This window comes from Toxoplasma gondii, chromosome VIIb, assembly GCF_000006565.2.
Source record: "Toxoplasma gondii ME49 chromosome VIIb, whole genome shotgun sequence".
In the NCBI taxonomy this organism is placed as follows: Eukaryota; Apicomplexa; class Conoidasida; order Eucoccidiorida; family Sarcocystidae; genus Toxoplasma; species Toxoplasma gondii.
Window position 1 is genome coordinate 3,642,935 of NC_031475.1, and position 25,279 is coordinate 3,668,213.

The window sequence follows — 25,279 nt, forward strand, 5'->3', positions numbered from 1 at the left end:
AGAGAAGCCGCGAAAGGTGGACAACAGACACAGGAGGAGGGAGGGTGAAGGCCTGTGGTTCGCTGGAACGTTCCGACCCCCCGACACAAAATAGGAATCTACCGGTTTGCAGCAGCACTTGACATTGTACCTGTAAGTTCGTTTCTAGCGTGTCATGCGGCGTCAGGAGGAATTTCTGCCGAAGCCGGTAGACTGTGCGAGTCTGTGCCACCGGACGTTCATCTACGCTTGCTGAGACTCGAACTGCACACACCCGAATCGTCATTTGTCAACTCTGCCTGACTTGAAAGGACTAACAGGCGAGATCACATGATCGGCGCAGCCACAGTCTCCTGCTATGTGCGGGCCGTAGTGCCTCCAAGGAGCCGAGGCGACAAATGTTCCTGGAGGTATGCGGTCCACTGTCGGCTCGTTCTCAGAGAGACCAACATAATATGGACGCGCGTCTTCAAGGAGAGGAAACAGGCGCCCTGTCTAGATGCCGCAACGCGAGACGCAGCGGATGTCGAGAACGAAGGAACGCCTCTCCCCCCATCCTGGTCTTTCTTCTCTCGCGACTCTCACGAGAATAAAAAACCAACATTCGCCTGACCGGTCTCCCGGTCGCTTTTCGGATTCTCTTCCTGTTTCGCTTCTGACACTGCGGAGACCCGCAAATCACCTTTCTGTGCGACTCTCACAAGACATGCACAACTCTCGAGGTCCTCGAGGGGATGACAGGACAGAATGACGACGGCCAGGAACCGAGCTCGTGACTGTCCTTTGCGATCGACATCTCTCCAGCTAAAAATATGTCGCGTTCAAGTCCTGCAGTGGCTGCATTTCACACCTGTCATCCACAGACAGACATATACCTGAATCTTGATACCGAGACAGACGGGAAGCAAATACATATATATATATATACATAAATATACATAAATATACATAAATATACATACATACAATCCAGGAACATCTTTTACAGATCTGGAGACACAAACATGAGTGAATCCGGTTCGGCAGGTTACAAGTGAAGAAAACGCTCGTCCCCCTCCCTGCGGGCTGACTTCTTTTTTTTTCGACCCTCGAACTACGAAGCACTTTGAAAGTTCTCCCTTCTCGAGAGACTGAAGACTCTCAAGTGACATCGGCGAAACAAGAACAACTCCGTTTTGACACCTCCTCCTCATGCGCAGTCGCCTTCCGCTCTCAGCAGTATGGTCTCTCTCCTCGCCCTCTTGTTCTCTCTGTTGTTCTCTCTCTCTTCTCTCCCTCTTCGAGGAAAGGGAATTTTCCAGGGTGTCTCCGCTTGGCGAGAAGCCGCCTAGGTTCGTGCGACGCCTTCGCGGTGGAAGAATCCAGGGAAGACGCGGTGGACTTCCGAGTAGCTCTTGAGACTTCGCGGCGGCAGCAGCTCGACGAGCTCCGCGACGTGGAGCTCATGCCAGTGCTTCCCTGTGACGGCGACGGCGAGAGGGGACTCGGCGAGTCTCCGCCAGCGGCGCGAGGCCTTTGAGGTGGGCAAAGGAGGCGAGGCGGTCAGTGGGCTCGCAGCGCGGACCTGTCTCCTCGGCAGCAGAGAGACGCCGTTCATCACCTTCACAGATCGATCTGAAGACTGAGAAGACACACAGACACAGAGACACAGACAGACAGAGCGGCGTCGCAGACAGGTTCCAGACTCGCGTCGAAAACGACGTACACAGATTCATTCCCACCGAGAACGGCGAAAACTGTACGAGCGGAGCTGTAGCGTCTGAGGCGGGGAGCATCATGCTGGAAACTTCGGTCGCCAGTGCCTCCCTCGCCCACCTGGCCCTTGGCCCCGCAGACGCGAACCGGAGCGCGCGAGAAGCCTTCAAGCTGCGACTCGCGCGCGCCTTCGGCGTCGAGAGGAGACGCACAGGCGCGTCACCAAGACGTCTCGACTGCGGCTCTCTTCCCCGCGCCAGCGAACCGTACCCTCAAGACTCCGGCGACGCCTCCGAAGGACAGAAGACCCCGGCAGTTCCCGGTGTCCACGTTGAATTCGACCAGCACAGACTCGCCGTAGATATTCCCCAGGAGCGAGCCAGTGTGAGGGAGAAACTCGAGCTCGTTCACTTGAGGGACAGGCCGCCCTAAGCAGGTGATTTGAGTCTGGCGCTTCACGGCTACGAGAGGCAAAGTTCGCACGGGGGGCAGCGCTGAAGCTGCGAGAGCTGCGGAGCCGGCAGGTCCACGAGGGAGGGCGTACGCCTCCTCAGAAACGACCGTCGCAGGCTTTCGCTTTTTCTCGGCCTCGACCACCGTCGCCAAGTCTTCCATCTTCTTCTGCAAATCGTCCACTCCCGCCGTCGCCCCACCCACCAAGAGAGAGCCCAGCCGGAGCAACGCATTCGCCTGCCGACTCGACACCGGCGCCTCAGAAGAAGAGGCTGGCGCAGGCGCAGTCGACATATCCTCATTCACTCCTCCTGCAACGACGTAAGAAGCAGACGAAGACGGATCAAAAGGGAACGAAGACGGCGAAAAAGAGGGAGCAGCGGACAAAGGCTCCCCACTTTGCTGGAGGCGTCGCGAGGCTTCGCTGCGTCGAATGGCAGCGAAGAGACTGGGGACGTCCAGCTCGAGCAACAGGTCGCTTCCAGTCGTTGCCCAGAGTCTCTGGTTCGCGACCTGTCTCTGGAGACGCTGCATCTCTTCCGGGGCGAGTGCGTCGCCGGCCTCCGGAGGGATGAACGAAGAACTGGAAGCAGTCGACGACGGAGGCCGAGGCCGACGATGCCGCGAAGCACTGGATGAAAGATGCGCGACGGCGAGAGCGGCGTCGTCGGAGGTGAGCGACGAGGCGAGACCCCAGCCCTCGAACTGGACCTGGAGCTGCGCAACTTCTTCCCACGACAGGCCGTCGAGGATCACCAGCCGATTTTCTAGCCAAGTGAGAAGAAGAAGGAGAAGCTGCTGCTTCTCCGCATCCCACAGATAGGCTACACCCTCAGCAAAGAGCGAGGGATGGAGGAAGACTTTGCGGAGGGTCTGTCCGGTGCAGAAGTCGAACTCTCGCAGGAAAGACGCCTCGTAGAGTCCCGAGCTCTCGACGAGGACGGACGCGCCGCCGAACGCCTCGAGGCACGCGTCGGCGTCTGCGGAGAGCGCGCCGCGACTCGCGGCCGCTACCTGCCTGCGCAGCTCCGACAACGCAGGCTGAAAAGGCGAAGGAAGCAAGGCCTGGGTGAACGGGGGAAGCCGCGAGCCGTATCTGGCGGCAGCACCGCGAGAAGACGCAGGCGCTGCAGCGTCGTGCTCAAAGGTCTGCAGAGATTCCAGCGAGAAGGAGAAGAAGCGCGGAAAACCATCAGACGCCAGTTTTCGGCCTGCATGCGGCTGGGGCGCGGAGACACTGAAGGCAGGGAGGAGTGTGGAGCGCGTCTCACCCGCGGAAGGCGAAGAAGAGATGGGCAGCCAGGGCAGGAGGGATATCTGCAGGTTGAAGAAGAAGCAGCAGAGACAGGGCAGCGAGAACAGAGCCGCGAAGAAAAGGACGCGCCGGCAGAAAACGGCCGCACAGGCGGGTGGCGGGGCGACAGTCCCGTTTGCTCGACAGACAGAACGCGAGCGCCTGCCCAGAGAACGCGACTTCTCCACCGCGGAGACTGAGGAATCCGCGCGCGCAGAAGCCGTCATCGTAGAAGAAAACAAGGCAGGAGAGAGGGAAACCGGTGGGGGGAAGAGGAACGAAGAGAGAGAAGGAGAAAGAAAGAGGAGAAGAGAAAGAGGAGAAGAGAAAGAGGAAGAAGGAGAGAGAGAGGAGAAGAGAAAGAGGAAGAAGGAGAGAGAGAGGAGAAGAGAAAGAGGAAGAAGGAGAGAGAGAGGAGAAGAGAAAGAGGAAGGAGAGAGAGGAGAGAGAGGGTGATGATTAATGATGGAGAGGGCACCAATTACAGCAGGAGAAGGAACATGCGACGCAAGGTGTAGGGAGAGGGGAAGGAGAGCTGTGAGAGCAGAGTTTCCAATGGCCGGGGGAGAAGCCGCGGCTCTGCGTTTCAGCCCAGTGTCTCCTGAGGAATTGAGAATTTGTTTCGCTCCTCGCTGTCGGCCTCTCCGTTTCCTTCATCCCGCGGTGAATGCTCACAAAGGCGAGGAGGCGAGAGAAGGGAGAAGAGAACGCGAGAAGAAGCAGAGCAGGAGTCGCGACGTCGCGCCGGTCCGCCAGACTGTTCTCGCGCGCGGAAAAATGGAACTCGAGAAGAGAAAGAGAGACAATTTTCGCTGATAGTGCGGAGGACTTGCTGAAAGAAAGACACCGGAGACGCGAGAAGCCATCAGCGAAGAAGACGAACAGAAAAAGAGGACAATAAAACAGAAACAAGGGAACTGAAGACACTCAAAAAAGTCGTGGATATGTTTCTCGCGGCGCAAGGGGGTGCAGATGGCGTCTGATGTTTGCGTTGTCTTGTAGACCTCCTTGATTCAAATGAAAGTTCTCTCAACGTCTCTGTTTTACGCTACGCTACACCGCTTTTCACTTGTTCTCATGCAGCACAGATCGCTACCAGCCGTCGGAGACCTCCTTCAACTTTGTCTTCGCAAGAGCGGAGAGGAAAAACGGCTTGCGGGAGCGTAAATCACTCCAGACGCGAGAAGAAAAAGAGATGGACGCGTCAAGAGAAAGAGGGAAATCGGCACATTTTTGTTTTTTCGCTGAAGAACTTCCAGCATATAAATTGCGCAGCCAAGGAGCGCCTTTGAAACCTGCAACTTTTCCTCGCCAGAGCAAAGGGCCGGCGCGAGACTCGCCTGGCGTGGACTATACACGCGATAGAAGAAACGAAAAAAACCTGGAAAGCCGACAGAGAAGGAGACGGCCAAGAAGAAGAACCACCGAAGTTTTACGCTCTCCAAAAACGAAAACGGCAGGCGTAGTCGTTCTCCTCCTCCCTTCAGCGTTTTTGTCTTGAAGGCGGCGGTAGTTGTCTGTCCGCTGGACGGCGGGGGAGCGCCTTCAAGGCGAGGGAGCGTTGACGGTGGAGAACGAGGAGAGCGGCTTTGTCGCTTGTCGAATCGCGGATGGACAGCCTGTGAATGTCAGAGTTCCTGTGTTCGTTTAGACTACTTTTAACTGACATCTACAAACGGAAGCAACACTTCGCGCTCGAGTATATGGCGGTCGGTGGGCAGCGGGGAGGGGGGGGGGTTGAGGCCTCACGCTGGCTCTGGGGTGTTCTCAAGAAGCCTCGGGCAGAGTGACTTAATCATTTGTGGTTTTCTCTCTTGCTATCCCACTGCCTCAAAAAGGATACATCCTTCACTTGTCTTTCACTCATTTGTCTCCACACCAACGAGGTATAAAGGCTTCTACATTTACCATGTGATATCTGTTAATTCCTTTGGCCGCCTTTATCCGTTTCTGCATCTCTCTCCACTCTCCTCCTTTTACCATCCGTAGACATCTACATGCATCAATCCACACACACAAATGTATACCTAACTCCACCTACGCAAATATACATGCATCTGTTATCTCTCTATTCGCAATATGCATATATATATATATATATATATATATATATATATATATTCATACATACATAAATACCTATCCCTCTATCCGCATATGAACCTTCTTAACTCCGTCTCAGTGTATATATGCATATATGCATATACCTATCTCGATCTATTTCGTCGATACACCAACGTTGCGTATCTCGATTTGCATCTCTTCACCTCTTCATCTTTATGCGTATACGTATGTCTAGAATGGAACTTATCTACAGCTAAGGAGTTGAACTGACGTGGATATACAAGAATGTATTTCTGTAGCTGCGACTGTTGCTGGACTCCACTCCTCTCTCTCTTCTCGGAGTCTTCTTCACAACGCTACGAAACTGTATCCCTGGAAAAAGAGGAAAAAAACTACTCAGTGTTAACAGCGCGCAGATGAGGCTCTAGGAAGCTCGTTCTGCACTTTGTCTACTTGCCTTTGAGTGACTCAGGGGACGCTGGAGACGCGAAGGCGAGTCACAGCCAGAAAGGAGACAGTCTCCAGTGTGGTGGCTGCGCCTCCCGTGTTTCTCGGGAGATTTCAAAAAAAGACTCTAGAGTCCCTCAACCTTGCCGAAGAGCACAGAGAGACCCTCAAAGTGTCTCTTTTTTGAGCGGTTTTCCACCCAAGGTCAGAAATGTCAAAAGCCGCCTAGCTCACTCGATACAAAAAGGGCGTCAAAGCGTTCAGACTGCATCAAAAAACTCTCCGGATGTACCCAAAACTCGCAAATCTGCTGACCGTTCCCTCCATCCTACAAGGTGACTCGCCAGGTGTACCTACACTGCGTGCGCCACTGCGTCCCGGAGCAACGCCTCTGTTTTTTTGCCCTGAAAACCGTCAGTGCCTCAGCACCCGCGCGTCGCGACAGACGATGAAGACTCTTTGTGTCGCTTGCGCGTTTCTTCTCGCCTCAGGAAAGCGCGCGAATCGCATCAACTTGGTCTGCAGTGCTCTGGATCTGGAGCCCAAACGCAGCGAGCTTCTCCTCGCGGCGCTTCGCCAGGTGGACGTACACCCGGCACTGGGCCTGCATCTTCTCCCAAGCGGCAACGTACACGCGGAGGCGTTCGCGCGCGCGTCTTTGAAAGACCGCCTGGTGGACGCCGAGCAGCGTCTGCGGCAATTGCTGCATTTGCAGGAGACGCGTCAGCGCGACGTCGAACGCATCCCAGAAAGAGCAAATGCAGGAGAGAAGGTAGTCGACACGGCGCAGGCCGTCCAAGCTCTTCGTCAACAACTTGAAGATAAACATCTCTTCTTCAAAAGAGACACCGCCTCGCGGAGTCTGAGGAGCAGTCTCCCCGCCAGACGGCGAAGACGGAGAAGAAGGGGAGTGAGGCGTGAGGACGTTCCCCACAGACGAAGGTTCGCTTCTCGGGGACTGCGCCGTCGTTCCGTTGATATGCGCTTCAGAAATGTCGCTTCTGGGAGGTTCAGCCGCGGCCGAGGAGACGCGCGCCTCCGTCCGCTTGGCCGCGACTGGCACACGAGGAAAGACAGCTTCACCCTCGGCGTTCTCTTCACGGATACATGCAAACAAAGGCCAGAGTCGAGAGGCAGGTTCCGACAAAGACGCAGCCGCCAGCGACGAGAGATCCAAAGCTCCGTTCGCGCTCGTCCAGGCTCGACTACCTTCGCCTTCGTCTGCTGTGGAAAGGAACGCTTTCGTCACTGGCAACAGTTCGTCGTCCTCGCCGTCTTCCCCCAGCTGGTCTCCGAACCGGGTCTCGACGGATGCCTGCCGTCCACGCGCAGCCTCGGCTCGATCTGTCTCGTCTTCATCGACACCGCGGAGCGACTCTGTCTGCGTCCAGGGCTTCTCTGATTTCGTCTGACTTTCCACTGAGTGTCGCGCCTTCGACGCGCGCAATCCGCCTGCGCTGTGGAGCGACTCGCGGTGCGGCGCTCGGAGCTGCGCGAGGTCGCGTTGCTGAGAAGAGACCAGCTTTGCATGCGTCGTCGCGATATCCGAAGAGAGAAACAGAAAGTCCAAAATCTCGTTCGTCAACGCCGACGCGTCGGCACAGGGTCCAAGCGGCCAGGCGGCGCCAGACGGCCAGTCGAAAGCGGCGAAAGAAGTCGGCGCATGCGCTCGGCCGCCTTCTCTCTCTCGCTCTTTTTCTTCACACCCACCTCGGGATCTTCCTTCAGCGGTCGATGTGGAGGGCGCAGGTGCACTGGCGTCGTCGAGAAAACTGTTTTCAACCAGAGTCTTCAACTGACGTTCGAGGTGCCTTCGGAGGCGGTCCATCGGGTGTCCGTACACCCCAGCGTCTGTGCGTTTCCCGACTCGCAGGGGCCAGGGCGCGAGTGCGTCGTCGCGCTCTAAGGATTGCGCCGACGCTTGAGGAAGCCTCCTTCTTTCCTCGTCTTCGTGTTCCTCTCTCTCCTCTTCGTCTTCAGTGACTGCCTCGACTTTCGCGGAGTTCTCTGCTTTCTCCAGCCGCCCCAAGAGCTTCTTCTCCTCATGCCCTCGAGGGACCTCAACGCGCACAGACTCAGCGCCCGGTCCACGGTCTCCTCTGCCAGGCTCCGTGGACGAAGAGACGCGCCGCGTCTCTCCTTCTCTTTTCCGGAGAACTCGGTGTCTCTCTCTCAACTCTGCGTCTTCTCTCTGGGCGCCTTGCATTGTCGACGCGGAGAGAGACCGCAGTCCCTTCGTTTCTTCCTGGCGCTTCAGAGTTGCGAGGCCGTCGACAAGCCGCCTCACTTGAGCCTCGACTGCGGCGTACCGCCTACCACACGCGTCGCCCTGTCTCCGCATGTCTTCCACCCAGACGCCGATGCATGCAAACAACTCGTCAAACGCCTCGCGCTTCGCTCTCGCTTCGTCGGAGCCTGGGTCCGCAGCCGCGCCCAGACGCCGCCTCTGGTCTCCCGGAAACGCGTTTTGTCTGCGACGCTTCTCACCCTCGAATCGACTGCATGCGCTGTCTCCTTCGGTGGCGGCGCCGGGGTGCAGAGCAGGTGTAAGCGTCCCCGGCGCCTCGTGGAGTGCGAGGACTTCCTCGAGCATCTCCAGAGCTGAGGTGGACGTACACTCGACGAACTCGACACACTTGCGGACTTTCGCCTGAAGCACTAGCACCGAGTGCAGGAGCTGCTGCAGCAGGGCATGCAGCGCGGGAGCTGGGCGGAGGGCGAGGAGCAGCAGGTGAAGAAGCAGGAGAGTCTGAAGCTGCAGGGGAAGCAGAAGCGGCAACTCGAAGGGAGGGAGAAGAAAGCGGGGACCGCCGGAGCCAGAGCCTCTCTCGGTCGCGTCTGGGGAGATCGCCTGCCCTCGCGCGTGGAGCACAGAAACTGGCACAGGTGCAGCGACGCGCGACGAAGCGGCCGCGGTGCAGGAGGGCGCCTTCGAGGAGAACGACGCCGTTTTCGGAGATGACGTAAGCGGCATGTTCGCCGCGGATTCGCTTTTCCTCTCGCTGAAGTTGTCTACAGAACTCGACAGTCTGCTCGGTTCGCTTTCACGGTCCGAGAGACGCGACGACGCGCAACAACTCTCGTCTGCAGGATCGCCGCTCTGGTGTCTAGACACGCCAGCTTGCGTCGGCGCGTCGGAGTCCGAGGCTGGCGACGCGACGCGCCGTCTCTCCCCGGCTGCTCTCGCGCCTGCCTCAGAGCCTCGCTGACTTCCGGCGGCTTCTTCGGGATCGCGCTGCTCATCTGCGACGCTCTCCACGCTCACATGGAGACTCACATCCTGCTCTGAACAGGAACCGTGCGGCGCAGCTGTCTCCTCCGCAAGTGTCTCCTTCTCCTGTGTCTCCTCGCCGCCGTCTTTATTTTGCGGCGGCCGACAACTGTTGAACGCAGAGACGGAAGAGACCGAAGCGACGGCCTCGCGGACGGGGAGACGCGGCAAAGGAGGCATCACTTGGAAAGGCGAATTTGTTAGAGACGCTCCTGGGGGAAGCCACTGGCGGATGTCTACGGGGTTAAGCCACCGAAGCATCCAAGGATGTCTGAGAATCTGCGAAAAAAACGAACGTCAAACGGCAGAGACACTCCGGATCGCGGGAGCCCAGAAACATCCTCCTATCTCAAAACGCACACATGCAAAGACGAACCCCTTCTTCGTCGGATGACGGAACAAGAACGTTCATGGAGCTATTTCAATCCAAAACCTTCCCCGTTGCTGGCAGTCCACTGACGGTACAGATCCAAATACAGACACACACATACAGGGAAATGCAGCTTCACTTTGTCTGCTCTCGCGTCGAACCTCACTCATCGTACCAGACCGCTCACCCACCATACAATACACTTACACACATACAAATATATATATATATATATAAATATATATTTGAAGATTTTCCCAAAAATACATATATATATATACATATATATGTATAAATATGTATATATGTGTATATATATGTAGGTAGCACAAGCACAGGGACACAAAGAGTTGTGCGGCTGTGTATCGAAAAGAAGTGGACGAACGACTTGAGCGTTGGCTTGTGTCTTCACCTCCTTTTCCGTGATGCGGCGAGACGTCTCCACAGTGAGGAGGCGGCGCACGAGATCTTTCGCGCTTTCAGAGACGCGTTGGAACCGCGGGTGGCGGAAGTGGAACTGGCCTACGAAGCAGAAAGAAAACGATCCAGGCTGGAGGCGTCAACTCGCGAGTTGACTGCAAAGCGTATACCTCTGTCAAAGGGCGATGGGCCTGTTTCTACAAATCGCGAACTTCTTTTGTGCTGCGTCGCCGGTTCTCCCTGTGCGTCTGAGATCAGAAGCGAGACCAACCAGCGGCCTGGGTGAGAGACGCCTGTCTCACGGCGCTGGAGAAGGCGCTGCAGCGTCGATGTGGAAGGCAGAGAGAAGCGGCATGCGAACGCGAAACGCCCAGGAGAAAGGACGCGCTCCGCCGTTCTACCTTGTGCACAAGACCTCCCGCCGCTCAGGGAAGAAAACGCGAAAGTGAAGTGCGAAAAGACTGGGTATTTGCGGAGGCAAAAACACAAACGCAGGTGCCGCATGCGGCCTCGGGGTGTGCATACGCCTGTGGACGGGTCGTCTCTTCCTGTCTTCTTCTGTGACACAAACCACGGACTCCGTGGGCATAACAACACCGCGTCTTGAGCTCTCACTTTCTTTCTTCACCTCGGAGGGCCAGTGTACATACACGCCCCGCCTGCATCCTGCCGTCGCCTCGCTTACCTTTGAGAATCAAAGTGTGGAGTGGAGCAATTCTTTCGTCGAAGGGATAACTGCCTCCGAGCATGACGTACAGACAGACTCCCAGACTCCAGAGATCCGCTGCGGCGCCGTAGTGCTGGCGACCGGGCGGCGTTCCTGGCGGACCTGGATTGCATGCAAGGACTGAAAAAAAACACAGAAACGGAGTCAGCGTACCTGCGCAGCAGCCTGTACCAGAAACGCCGAACGTCCACCGCTCCACACACAAACAGACGGCTACAGACCCCAGTCGGCATCCGCGAGTCTCGTATATCGACTTAACTTCACTCTTGTCTGTATTCGGTTCTACCTCTCGATCTCCCGCCCCACCTCGCATTCTACCTCGGCTTCTCTCGTTTGTTTTCTCTCCTGTTCTCCCTTTGTCTCCTGTTCTCTCTCCTTCTATCTCTCTGGTCCTCTGTTTCTCTCTCGTTCTCTCCCCTTCTATCTCTCAGTATCCCTCACTCCACGTCGGCTTTTTAGCGCGCGCGACGCGCTTCTGGCCGTCGCGGTGCCTACGCTGCAGAGGCTTCTGTCTGAGTCTCTGAAGGCGGCTGGGAGTCTCTCCAGAACGCCCTCGAATGGAACGCTGCCCTTCTCTGCTTTTCTCTCCCCCTTCTTCTTTTGCCACAGTCTTCCTCTCCGTTTCTTCTTCGCACCCTCGGGAGCCCAGTACTGGGGAGTGCCGACGAGTGTGTGTGCCAGCGAGTTTCGCGTGAGAATTTTCGCGAGGCCAAAGTCCGCCACCTTCACCGCAAAAAAGTCGCCGTCCAGAACGCGGTCAACCAAAATATTCTCCGGCTTCAAGTCTCTGGCACACAAACACAAGACCTGGACGCAGCCGCCTTGTCGCACAACCAATCATTTCCTCGCGCCTGTCTGCAACGGCCCAGGGAAGAGGCGCAAGGGCGCCGAAAGCGCCGACGAAGAAGAAGGAGACACCCCCCGAGGTACCCTTGAAGACGCACATGGAAGGATCGGGAATTGGAGGAATCGGCGCCAAATAGACAAATACCAGAGCTCCATTTCACTTTCAGAAGACGCTGCATCTTCCCAACAAGGGGAGTCTCTCTTGACGGAGACCGAGGGCGTTAGTACGTGGATGAAACAGAAAAAAGCTTCGATGTGACGATACGCTCCCGGCGTCTGTTTCTCGAGGACGCAAAAGAGTGACCCCAAGGTGTGGAGAGAAACGAAGAGAGCGAAGCTTGTTCTCCTTCGAAACAGAACAACAGGTCCTCCTCTTGACGACCTGTTACCATGCATGCATCTTTACCCACAGAGTTATCCACATACACCTACACCTACACATCCATATATATATATATATATATATAAGTACGTTTATGTAGTTTATATAGTGTATATATGTACATTGGAATGCGTAGAAAAAGCGACATAATTGGGGTCTACATAGTCGCTCACAAGTGCATGCCTCCACTTGAGTACGTCCTTTAGTTCAGCGCCGCGTCCTGCGGATGTGCTCGACTTCATGTCTGTTTCCTGGAGTTTGTCTTTATGTGTGGAGATCGCTTCACAAATGTCGACCTTCTGGTCGCGGAGATGCACTCACAGCTCCAAGTATACAAAGACGCATGCATGACGAGGACGCGACGACCAGTGCGGTCAAGCGAAGAGTCTGTTTGAGCACCGGGCATGAAAGGCATTGTTCCAGCAAAGGCAGCCGTTCCGTTCCCTTGAGCAACTCGGAACAGTCTGGCGCGGCGTTCGCCCACCTGTGAAGAATGCGTTTTTCATGCATGTAGATGCATGCATGCACGAGCTGGTGCATGATGTAGCAGGCCTGCGGCTCTGAGAAGCAGCCTTTTTCGACTACGCGGTAGAACAGTTCCCCGCCTTTGACATATTCCATGACGAGAAAAAGCAGATCTTCTTCTTGCACAACGTCCTCCAAATTCGCAATGCACGGGTGTCGAAGTTGCTGGAGAATCCGAACCTGAACATGCCGGAAAGCAACAGGCACCGATAACCTCCAGAACGCCATCGAAGTGGAGGAGCCTTCGTTTCGCAAATTCACACATTCGACGCCTTCCGCCGCAGTGCTGCTCGACTCACTGAAATGCGTCAGGAGAAGATACGAACACCGTCTGCCAACCAACGCCTGGACGCGAGAGGAACGCGAGGGAATCAACGAAGAAACAAGCCGCTGCGCATATCGGGAACGCAACGAAACAGGGAGAGTCAAGACGCTCTCGTCTCGACTAAGCATCTCCTTTTTCGACTGCCCTCATGCGCGCCCCGAGCACAAACTGGCCATCCAAGGATCCTCAGGTGTATCGACACCTGACCGTGACTGCTGTCCGCGGGTGCGCTTGGGTCGACCGTCCTCTGCAACGGAATGCCCTTCTTGCCCGCTCATCAGTGCGCCTGCTGCAGGCGGTTGAAGTCTCCAGGCGGCTCGCCTGTCGACGGGTGCGTCTCGTTTTCTCTCGGTTTGACAGGATCGACTTTCCTGGTTCTCTCTGTGTCTTCTGTCCTCCCCAGAGCTCAGACGCAGTGCGACTCTACACAGCACCTGAGTCCCTTGGTGTCCGCAATGCGACATGTTTGTCGCTCTCTCGCCACAAAAATCCATCTATATCCACACATGTATGCATGCATCGAAATACATGCAAATGTACAGGTAACTACATCTTCCCACACACAAACACAAAGCATACACATAAATATATATATATGTATCTAGCTGTCTGTAAGTCTGCCCATCGCTGTCGGTACATCTTTGGATCAATGCCGACGTGTATTTGGAGAACCAGACACCGACTCCTTCAACTTTCTGTAACTTTCTGTGCGTCTTCCTGTCTGCCTATCTCCCCGCAGCTTGTTGTCGCCGTCCACTAATGTCTTTCTTCTTTTTCTCTTCCCTCGCCTTGGCTGCATGTCTGTCTTCCTATCCTATGTTTTTCTCGCTCTGCGTTCCTGTCTCTGCCGTCTCTTGCCCTTTCCCTCCCTCCGGTTTGCTGGCTCTGCCTTTTTTTCGATTTCTCTCTCGGCAGACGACTTCGAAAGTCTCCACGCGCGTATCTCCTGTTATATCTGTCTCTTCCTCCTCGACTGTCTCTTCCGCGTTCAGCGTCCAAGGCGTCTTCCCACCGAAGCAACTTCTTCTGCTCACCTCTCTGTGCACCTTTTGCATCTCTCGTGCGAAGTCGCTGCACAGTCTGATGGCCCGAAGATCAATGACTTTGACAGCGAAGAGGTCCTTTTTCTCTCGCTCTTCTTCTGAACTGCCGCCTCTCTCCTGCGGTCCCTCCGCGCCGCTGCGGTCTGTCGCCTCCCGGCTGCCTTGCAGGCGCGAGCATTCCGCGCGGCCTTCCTCGCCATCACCCGGCGCGGCGGCGCGGCCAGGTGTCTCCGAGGAGACAGGCGCCTGCCGCCTTGTGTGGGGTTGCGTCGGCTCCGCAGAAGGCGCGTCTCCCTCCTCGGCTTCGCGCCCATGAGGCTTGGAACGTTGTCCAATTTTCCGACACAAATAAACAGTCGCGGCGCTCCCAGTGCCAATGACTCTGTCGACCTGGTACACCGCCCCGGAGCGAGGACTGTGGAAAATCCTCCCTGCCGTCACGGCCTGTCTCTCTCTCCATGCCTCTTCGTCGCATGCAGCTTCGCTTGCTCCCCTTTCCTCGCGCGGCGTCTCCTCGCTCTCTCCGCCGCCTCCAGCTTCCACAAAAACCGGGGCTTCTCCCTCCCGACGCTCGCGCGCCTCCTCACGCTCCATCTCCCCACTCGAGCAAATTCTATCTTGCGGTGGCAGTGCGTCCTCGCCTTGCGGAGTCTCGCTTTCGCCGGACTGTGTTCTTTCGACCTCCCTCTCTGCCGCACAGTCGGTCGACGCGGAGACAGTCCACAAGGCGAGGGCCGGTCAGGACCGCTCACGGCTCTCCCCTCGGATGTGGACCGCTCTGCGGTGGAAGCACCCGCAGCCTCCAGCCTCGCACCTGGCGTTGCCAGCAGACGAAAACCGCATGCAAGACACACCCAGAACGAGAAAGGGAGGAACCTACACAAAAGCACAGGCATAAAAACATATATATATATGCATATATATATATATATATATATATATATATATATATATTTATATGTGTACAGATGTGTGCGTATGCATGTGACTTACATGTGCGAAAGGCAGCATGCGCATGAGGGGGTGTTTCTTGAAAAGAAGCACATGCAAGAGCATAATATATATATATATATATATTTACATTTATATATATATATATATATACATTTATTTATATATATATATATATATATAAAGAGACAGAGGGGCTAGGAACAGGAGAGTTACGATACGCGAGAAAATGGCTGTTGGAGCGCGTAAAGCTGCAGATTTATGCATGTGTATGGATGTGTATGTATATGCAGGCATACACAGACTCGCGAGAGAAGAAAGGAGGAAAGAGAAACAAAGTAGAAGTGGAAGGAACCTGCAGACGAACAGGGCCGAAGAGAGACAGAGTTCACAATCCCTCTTCTCTTGCCTTCGACATTTGAGAAGAATCAACGTCTTAAAATATAAAATTCTGTTCTTTGACACTGAGCCGGCAGCTGCTCATAACTGTCATGTTGTTACCAGACATGTCGAGGTCTTTTGTGTCACTACCTACGCGAAGAGGAGAGCGTTGAGTTTCAGCTCTTCAAGAGACGCAGAAAAGGCCGTCGACTCGTGAGCGGCTGAAGACGCGAGTTGTCCTACAGCGACGAACCGGTTCTGTCGTGAAGAGAAGAATCGCGAGAAAACGGGAAAAAGATTGCCTCTGCGGTGTCGAGTCTGCGACTGGGTCTGCCGTTCCTCTCGCCGATGCTCTTGGAGGAAATCTCGGTTCGAGAGACCTTGTAGAAAGCAGAACGAGGGGAGAAGTCCTCACGGCATTGGAGAGAGAGAAAGGTTCTGCCTCTCCGCAAGCATGTGGAAAAAAACAGAACATCTAGACACGGAGAGGGAGAGACGCGCCTACAAGACAGCCTGAGAGCCACAGAGCGAGACAGGAAAACGACGAGAAGGAAGTCGCAACTTCCTGCTCTTTCTCCCTTCGTTGTTCCGTCCTCTTTGCAGGTGCAGCTTCCCAAGACATCTCGGCAAAAACGACTTCTGAATCCTTGTTGGCGTAGAGAAGAAATCGAAACGCGTCGGCCGAATGTCGGAGGGTAAATCGTTGCCACCTGAGGTGTACATACACCTGGCCAGGGAAACCGACAGTTTCAGGGAGCTCTGTCGCCGCACTTTTTCCTCGTTTTCAGAGACTTTCGCGGCAAGAAAAGCAGAATTTCTCCTTCTCGCGTGTCTCTTTCCTGGAGGTGGGCTCTTCGTTTCCTGCCGCGAGCTTCTCGCTGCATGCAGAGAGAAAACCGGCCGCGTCGACGCGTGGAAAAACGCGTTTCTCTGCGACAGTGCTCAAACGGAAAAAAGTGAGTGTGCATGCCTCCTTGGCAGCGAGAGAGTGGAGAAAGGGAGAAAACTCTTCTGTTTGATTTGAGGCAGACGAAGGACTCGAAGAAACAAAGGCAGTCTTCGTCTCTCCTGTGTCCAGGACCTTCTCTTGCAGTGTGCTCCGCGTGTGAACATCGAGGAAACGCATGCTGCAGAGAAACAGTGGAGTCCTTCCGTCTCTGCTTTCAGAAAAGGCTTCTTTTTCGTCTCTTCGTCGTCTTCTTTCTTTCTTGCCGCGCGTTCTTCGCCTGTCTCGGTCCTCTTTCGGCGACCGTCTCTACCAAGACTCTGCCGGCGAAAACGATGCAGGCGGAAGCGGAGACAGCGGAAAACAGAGCAGAAGAGAAGTGAAAACCAGACAAGAACCACGAAGAAAGAACTCAAGGAAACATGGCGAGTCTGCGCGTGGACCCTGCCTGGGCTCTCCACCCTCGGGCATTCCTTCATTCGAAAAAGAAAAGAGCTCCTGTTCTTCCTCCTTCCGTCTCTTCTTCCCTCGCTTCGCACAGACCTCGAGACCGGCCGCCACTCGACGTCGCCTCCTCGTCCCCCCCTCTCTCCCTTCCTCTCTCCCTTCCTCTCTCGCCTTTGTCCAGTTCCTCGTTTGCTTCTCCGACCGTCTCTCCTCTGTTCCGGAGATCTCCGCTCCCCTGTTCTCTCTTCTCGCCTGCGCCAGCAGCTGGAAGCCACCGCGCCCTCAGAGTTGGCGCGTCGACCGTCTCGACTGCATGCAGCGGAGACAGAGGCGACTGTCCAGCGAGAGCTCCAGCCGAGGCGAGAGACGCACGACCTCTTCTAGCTGGAAAACATGCCGGCGAATTCAGAAGAAATCTTCTGCTGCCTCTGATATGTACTCGCACTCCTCCTGTCGGCGACGAGGCCTGGGCGACGCAGTTCAAGGACCTCCAGGGAAAACGCGAAGGCCGAGCGGCGGCGCTGTGGGTGAGAGCCTTCAGAGAAAGAAGACGACGTCTCGTGAAGCAATCCTTTGGTCTTTCGAAACTCCGCTTCTCGCTCAACCAACCACACTGTGGAGATCTGACAGACACGAGCACACACTTCAAATACTTCCCTCGATAATTTTCCACTCTCCAAATGCTGAGCACCCGAAACCTTCATCCTCTCTACGCATGCCTTGCATCTGTCATCCCCTGCGAACGCTTCTCTGTATATCCCCTTACTCGCATATATATATATATATACAAATATATATATATATATACTTGTATATAACCTTATATATATACTTATATATATATATATTTATATATATATATATATATTTATTTATACTCTTAGAATTTTATATTCATGTGGGGTCCGCAGGCATTTACATGTATCTGTGTCGTGGATATCTCGACATTTGTGTGTTCGGAACTGTCATGTCACTGCATTTCTGAGGGATCTTCGGGGAAGGTACGCCTCACGTTTCAATCTCGTTTTCTCTTTTGGGGTCGTCTCTCTCCTCTCTTGTTCTCGAGAAGAGAGTCCCCGAATTCTGCAGTTCGATGGACCTCTCTCTTTCCTCGATCCTCTCGTCACTTTCGTTCCGATAAACGGAGTTTGGTTTTCTCTTCTTTCTTTTCCTTTCTCCACCTTTTCAGCTGCAAGCAGTAGCCGAGACCGCCTCGCCGCTCTCAGTTCTCCTAGCGGCCTCGGCATTGCAAGAGCGCAAGTGGTTGCTCGGCGAAGGCGAGGAGGCTGCGTCGTTGAATGCGAAGAAGGAAAACTCGAAGAAGAGCTGTGTAGCTTTGCAGCGAATCCAGGAAACGCTCCTGCGCAACGCCCACAGCTTCTCGGACGCCTTCTTCGTCCGCACACTCAAACTTCTCTTCTCCCCCGCCTTCGCTCTCGCCGCCAGCGAACGCGCTCTGCTGGTGACTCAGCTCGACCAACGGCTCACTTCGATGCATGCGTCTCTCCTCCCACAGGTCGCTTCTGCACTTACGCAAAACCGTGCGAGTCGCAACGCTGCCCTTTCAGCATCTGCCTTCTCTTCTTCTTCGATCTCTTCATCTTCTGCTTCGAGTGCTTCTTCTCCTTCTGCTTCTTCTCCTTCTGCTTCTTCTCCTTCTGCTTCTTCTCCTTCTGCTTCTTCTCCTTCTGCTTCTTCTCCTTCTGCTTCTTCTACTTCTGTTTCTTCACCTTCTTCTCCGTCGCCTCGAGAGGACTTCGTCCGTCGGCGTCTGTTTGCCCGGCTTCTTCCGTTGCTTCTCTCCGACGCCCGAGACAGTCTGTTCTCTCCGCTCGCTCCTGCTTCCCTCTTCTCTTCTTCTTCTCCCGCGTCGCATGTTCCGTGTCTGTCTGGAGAGACGGCTCTGGGCTCTGAGGCCTCGCTCGAGACTTTCCGGACTTCCGAACGCGTCACGGCCTGCGTTGCGAGTTGTGGAAGGCTTCTGCCTCTTTCAGTCGAGCAGCGGATGGACCTGAAAGGCCTTCTGAAGGCGCTGGTGCGCGACGTCCGCGAGAGACGCCCAGCGAAGAGGACCGGGGAAGACGCGGAACAAGCTGTTGCGTCTCTACGCAGCGAACGGCGGCGAATCGCGTCCGAGACACACACATCCCTGGAGTCTTCTCTCGAGCGAAAACAAGGAGCATGTGAACAGAGGAAAAGAGAAAGTGAAGCGCCCGACGTCGAGGTCGAGAGAGGCCAAATCAACGCGTGGATCCACATGACAGAACTTCCCTCAAAATCGGGTCCAGACGGGAAGTACATCTCCTCAGCAACTTCCTCGCCTTCCAGCTTCTCCTCTCCAACTTCTACCTCGTCGTCTTCTGCTCCTTCGACTTCGGCTGGTGAAGCTGCGTTCTCTGCAGCCTCTGAGTCGTTCGCATCTCCCCTGGCTCCCCCAGTGTCGCCTTCCGTTCCTCTCTCGTCGGAAGCGTCTGAGGGCTCCTCTGCAGATCCTGAGGTCGCCCAGCGCGTCCGCGAGGCGCAGCTGGCGGGAGAATTGCTGCATCTGCCACTGGCGATGGCGGCGCTCGGCTCTGCAGACGCTTTGCTCTTTTTTGACTGCGTGGAAGGAGTCTACAAATTTCTTCCGCGATACTCCGACGCCCAGCTGGCGACCTTCTGTCGCCGCGCCGCGCTTGTCCAGTTCGAGAAAAAGGATGAAACACAGCCCGTTGACGGTGAGGAAGATTCCTTTTCCTCGAGGAAAAAACCGACAAAGCGTAGAAGCTTCTTGCGTCTACGCGCGTGAGTTCCGCTTCTCCGATCAACTACGAACAGACAACTCTTTCTCGCATGTTTTTACGCAGTTCCGTGTGCCTCGTATTTGCATGCTTCGTTTCTCTCTCTCTCCCTCCCTCTGTCTCCCGTGCTGAAGGCCAACACACTCGGCTTCTGTCAAGCAGACTCAAGTTCATGACTTGGCATCTTTCTTCGCTTTCCACCTTTTTGCGGTGTCTCTGTCTCTTTCTCAGGCTTCCATCTCTTCACACTTTTTCTCCTCGACCGCATGCCGACGATGTCTCCACCTCGTCAGGAGAAACTTGCCGCTGTCTTGGCCGCGTTTGTGGGGAACTGTCCACCCCACCTTGCAGCTTCTCTCTCCCTCCTCGCGTCGTCGTTTCTCATTCACATGCATCCCAATGTCATCCGAGGCACCGGTCAGACTCTGCCCTTGGCTTGCATGCACCGTTGTCCTCCGCTCTTGCGCTCCTAGGTCTTTTTTTTCTGCTCTCCCTTCTCTGTGGTGCGTTGTGTAGGCCCGTGAGTCACAAACATCCGACTTCCAGTATGGCGCCTGCCTGTGTACGTTCGGGACGCGTTACATGCATCTCTCCTTTCTTCTCCACTCTCTGAATCTCCCTTCTGGCAGCCTCTCTCTCCCTGCGTCCTGCGTTTCTCTCTCTGATAGTCTCCCGTTCCCTGCTGTCTCGACTCTCTCCCTCCCTTCCTCTCCTCCCTCGACGTTTCCTGTTCCTTCTTCATCTTGTCTCTCTTTTTCTGGATTTTCGCAGGCAACCTGTGGAGCGGGGTGGATCCTCTGAACGCGCCTTCTCGCCGTTTTCCTCTCGCGATCTCGAACGCGACGTTTGCGACTCTCATGTCTCATCTTTCGCGCATCTCCTCTCTCTTTCTGTCGCCTGCCGCGTCGCTGTCCTCTTCGTCTTCCTCTTCCTCCGTGGAGACAAAGAAGCTCCTGGCCGCCCTACGTGTCTACCGGCGCAGCCTGGAGCGCGCTTCCCAGGAGAGAAGCGTCCTCGCTTCCTTGCATGCATGCGACTTAATCAATCTCCTTGAAGCGACGCTGCGGCTCAAGCACCTCGCGATTCGCGCGCCAGACGGCAAAGCCAAGCCTGGCGTGGACGACGACGCAGGCGAGGCCTCAGAGCAGATGGCTCGCGTCTTCACTGATCTCCTCAGTGCGCTGCACAAGGTGAGAGAAGATTGGCAACGGGAACAGTCGCTCTTCGGCGTCCTGTCTTGTTCTCGTCCTTCGTAATAATGGACCTTTCGGTTATCAACCAGCTTGTTCTCGGCTCTAGGTCTGTGGCACTGACCACCGTCTTTTGAGACACAGCCTGTCCAGTTGACTTTCATGACCTCTTTGGTATTCAAAGGTTGATGTCCTCTCGTCTCCCCAACTCTCACAGTCGCGTTGTTCTCGCGTTGTTGTAATAACCGCTCCATACAAAGCCTCGAACGTTGTCTTGACACTCTAGCATTCCCTTTTCACTCGCAGGTTCGACTGCATGTCTTTGAGCTGTCTCTCGCTGCTATACTTGTCTGTTTCTACGCTCTTGTTCTGCATGTTCTGCATGCAGAAGGCGTCCTCCCTCACAGTCGGCGACGCGGAGGCGCTTCTGGGAGTCCTGAACCTTCTCGGCCAACGTTCAGTTTCCCCGAAGAAATCGAAAACTGTATCACGGCCTGTGTCTGTCTCGCCTGCCACAGCTGGCCTCCTCGCGCGCCTCCTCCACATCGCCATCACCCGCCCAGAGAAACGAGACAGACCTTCTTCAGTTCATGTCTCGTCCGGTTCTCCAGTGAATGCTTTAGTTCATTCCGACGCACTGCAGGGACCGCAGATCTTCCCTGAACTTCAGGCAAACGTCGCGAGTCCTCAGGAGCGGCTCTGGACAGACACGGTGCCGACGCGCGGGCAAGAAAGTCTCCTCAGTGTCAGGCCGCTCTCGTTCACTCAGTTTCTGTCGGAGACATCCAGAGGCACTTCGGGACTTGCAGGCCTCGGCGACGAGCGCATCAAACAGCTTCGCGCGGCGCTGCAAATCCTTCTTCCTAGACCTCTCGAAGTCTTCAAGTAACAAGCCAGCTGTCGGGAAAAACGCACAGAAATGGGTACACGGGTGACAGCATTCTCAAATGTATATCCAGAGAAAATGCATATATGTATATACGTGTATATATATATATATAAACATATGCATGCGTGCATACGTCTACAATATACATGTGATTGAGCATGTAAATATAAATATATAAATATATCTCTTTATCTATGGGTATAAGCTATAGATGGGCATGAATGGATTGAGGGAGGGATCACGACTGTCGAGTTTCGCTGAACGAGTTCGATTTAAGTGCCTTCTTCCAAAGAAGAGAAAACCTTCAGACACTGGTGTGCAGCGCACACAGTTCGCTTTCAGAGTTTCGTCCGCTTCCTGTTCCTGGCTTCGACCATCTTCTGTCGCTGGCTGTGCGTCGAAAAATGCGTTTTAACTCTGTGTCTGAGCGTTGTGACCTTCGCTGGGGGAGCGTCTCGCATCGGTCGCCATGGCTTCGATTTTCTCTGTTTTCGGCTTTTCTCTTTCCTAACTTCCCGAGTTTCACTTTTCTTCTTTCGACGTTTCCTTGACTGAATCGTTTCCCCCGTTTTTTTCAGATTTCGTTTCGATTCTCCTTTTTTTCCAGATCTAGCGGCTTGCCTGACGACGTCCTCGCGCTGCTGCTCTTCTCGGTCGAGGCAACCTCATGGCTGCTCAGCGAAGTCGGGGCTCTCCGGACTTCCTTTTCTCGCTCCGCGGCCGCGCTGTCGCGGTTTGCGAGTCCGCGGCTCTCTGGCGTCTCGTTGGACGAAGGCGAAGAAGCAGAAGAAAAGGAAGAAGGAGAGAGTGAAGAAGCGAACGGCAGAGAAGCTGCTGCTCTGATGCTCTTCGGGATCACGCGGCAGACTCTGGCAGGGGCGTTCGGAGTCTGTGGTATGATGCTCGAGGAGATGCAGGCGAAAGACAGAAGAAGGAGTAGGCAGAGCTACTTTTCTCCATCTCTTTTTGCTGCTTGCGACCGTCGCGTCTCTCTCTTCTTGGGAGTCGTGGCGTCTTCTCTCTCGACTTCTCTGGCGCGTCTCTCCCCTTTGCCGGTGGTCACGAGGCGTTTCAATCTTTAACTCCCAGCTCTTTTTCCGTCTTTCCATCAGGTCTTTCAACGCTTGCTTGACCCCCGAAGACAACATATACCTATGCACCACGCTTGGCGGTTGACAAATCTGTCGTCCGACGAGAGACTCTCTGGCCATTTTCAGATACTTTGTGCTACACAAGGAGCTGTTGCCTCTTTTATACATCTCACTCGACTTCATAACCTACCCCCCATATATACACACATATATATATATATACATATATATATATATATATATATATATATATATATTTTTTTTTATATATGTGCAAGTATACATGCACATAGATCGACTTGAGTGTGTTGGACAGTATGTGTGTATGTCGGAGGGCGTATGTCAGTTTGGCTTCTCTCTCCAGCTGCAGATCTCATCTGTGTGTCTGCATCGCTTGCCCTGTTTCTGCATTTGTTGAGGCGGACTCGTCTATAAGCATAAATCTCTGTAAAGAGTGTGCGTGAGGGATTGACGGATCAGGAGATCGACTCCTGTATTCTGGTGGAGATTTCTCTCTTGCCGATCATCGCCGAGCAGGTCGTGGGTCCTTTTCCGAGCTTGTTGCCGCGTTTCTGTGTTCATTCGTCCATCCGGTCTCGCATGCAAATGCCTGCACATGCAGCCGACAGTGTGGCGCCCCAGTATTTTGCGTCTCCTCTTTCTCTGTGCAGTTGCTCGCTTCCCGGCCAGTTCTGGCAGGTGATTTGGTCCGTTCTTCTGTTTCGTCCAGCGCATCTTGTCTGCGGACTGTTTCCTTCACTGTGCTGGAGCGTTCCCTCTTTTTCGTCCGCGTTTCCTCCGCCGTTCGTTCCTTTCCTGCAACGCCAGTGGAGTGTGTGTCGACCTGCGGTTCCCTTCTCTTCAGCTCAAGTGGTTGGCCTGACCTCTCGCTTGGCGCGTCTGCTCCCGGCAGACATCGCAGCCTCGACCGACCGGCGATACGTCACCGAGGCGCTTCTCCGGACTCTGCCGGCCGACGTCGAGTCGCTCCGACTTGCGTGCGTTGCGCTGCTCGGACTGAGGGCGGTTCGGCGGCAGGAGACGCTTTTAGAAAAGACGAAACGCCGCAAGGAGAAGAGGAGACAGAACGCACTGCGTTTGGAAGTGCAGAGAAAGGCAGAAGACGCGGAAGGAGCGCTCGACGAAAACAGACATCTTCAAGAAAGCTAAATACATGAAGCGTGATGGCTGGGCTCCACCCTCCGTGGAGCCTCCAGTGCATCCGCAATCTCAAAAAGTATCAATGCATATGTACACAAGCGTATCCAAATATATATATATATAATATGTATATATATGTTTGTATATGTTTGTATATATGTGCATCTTCACAGGTTTGTGTCTATGAACCTATGCCAGAATGGTGTGTGTGGGTATATATTTATGTGTCTGTGAGTATGCACAGGAATGGTAGATTTGTTTAAGAATGTGTGCATGGTGCAGGGAACAGAGACCAGCGAGGAGAAGGCGGTGGAGCGTTTGTCACCTTTGACGCTCGTCGTGTAACTCGGGATTTCTCAGGGTCACTGCAGACGCAATGTGAAGCACTTATATCCAGATCCCTGACCGAAGCTGGTTCTCATCACTCTCCTGGCGGCAAAAGGCGAAGGCAACATCGACAGTCAGACAGTCACACGATCGCCTTTATAGACATCCACATGCATATCTATAAATGTATATATATATATATATATGTGCATACAAAATACCTTTATACATGCATATGTAGGTATATACATCGACATCAACATACACATATATAAATATATATACATCTGTAAATATCCAGATATATATATGTATAGATCGTTTTCACCAAACTCCACATTCGTAAATATATATATATATATATGGCTTTCTCACATAGATATACGTATATATATATATATATATATATGTGTATGTATATATGCAAGCATGCACAAATGTCTGTGCATTTATTTGTATGTGACCACATTCACACAACTGTTCATGTTGAGAGATGTATTTAAATGGAGCGGATCATTTTTTTCACTGGCCCTTTCCGTCTCGAATTCTCTAGAGAGTCGTGCTTGTGAGTGGAGACACCGGAACCGGTACCTCTTTGTTGCTAGAGAAAGCAAGAGGGACACCAAGTTTCTTACAAAGTGAGAGCTCAACAGAAACCTAAAGGTTTTCACATATCTGCATATATATATGTATGTATATATATATATATATATGTCCACCAGATATAGGACGCGAGTATCACGTTCCCTCCGGCAGACAAGAAGAACTCAGTCACAAAACTCATCTACACATCACATGCATATATTTGCATGCAACATGCACGTATCTACGTGCACTGTATACATAGAGCATGAATTTATATATATATATATATATAAATACATATACATACATGTGTAGTGGGTAGAGTCGTTGCGTGTTTGAGGAAGAGTGAAAGGCTAAGGAGTGCGCCAGCGTCCAAATTTTTTTCTAACCGAGTATCAACTTAGATTTACCGATGGACATAATTAATCCTTGTACGGTTTGTACCTACTTGACTCCTCAGTTTGAGCAGAACTGTAGTTTATCGGGACTAAAGTCAGCATAATCAATTAAAAGGTTTGTTCAGCCACTGGTTCACCATCAACGACCTTGTTTCGACTTCGTACCGACTGTGTTATTCTAGGGCATATATTACTCAGGCATGCAATACCAAAATCAGATAGCAACTGAAGCTAAACTCCCTGTTACACATTATAAAGTGGGATTTCTAGGTGTATACAAACTACCTTTTTA

The 25,279-nt window shown here is 53.8% G+C and overlaps 3 protein-coding genes across 3 annotated transcripts; 1 reads left to right on the forward strand and 2 right to left on the reverse strand.

The window, feature by feature from the left end:
* Positions 1-1,306: 1,306 nt before the first annotated feature.
* Positions 1,307-3,648, reverse strand: TGME49_258020 (hypothetical protein; the record flags this gene model as incomplete). Its single annotated transcript, XM_002364985.1, has 2 exons — positions 1,307-1,600; positions 1,945-3,648. 2 exons carry the CDS (start codon positions 3,646-3,648, stop codon positions 1,307-1,309), a joined length of 1,998 nt encoding a protein of 665 aa, XP_002365026.1.
* A 2,720-nt stretch (positions 3,649-6,368) lies between these two features.
* Positions 6,369-14,435, reverse strand: TGME49_258010 (calcium signaling protein kinase RAD53, putative; the record flags this gene model as incomplete). Its single annotated transcript, XM_002364984.1, has 6 exons — positions 6,369-9,482; positions 9,986-10,095; positions 10,679-10,840; positions 11,356-11,507; positions 12,433-12,653; positions 13,833-14,435. 6 exons carry the CDS (start codon positions 14,433-14,435, stop codon positions 6,420-6,422), a joined length of 4,311 nt encoding a protein of 1,436 aa, XP_002365025.1. The 3' UTR covers positions 6,369-6,419.
* Positions 14,436-16,541: 2,106 nt separating this feature from the next.
* Positions 16,542-23,686, forward strand: TGME49_258000 (hypothetical protein; the record flags this gene model as incomplete). Its single annotated transcript, XM_018781161.1, has 7 exons — positions 16,542-17,093; positions 17,756-19,283; positions 19,578-19,763; positions 20,118-20,536; positions 20,925-21,421; positions 22,033-22,361; positions 23,382-23,686. The coding sequence occupies 7 exons, from the start codon at positions 16,542-16,544 to the stop codon at positions 23,684-23,686; spliced, it is 3,816 nt and encodes a 1,271-aa protein (XP_018636996.1).
* Between the last annotated feature and the right edge of the window lie 1,593 nt (positions 23,687-25,279).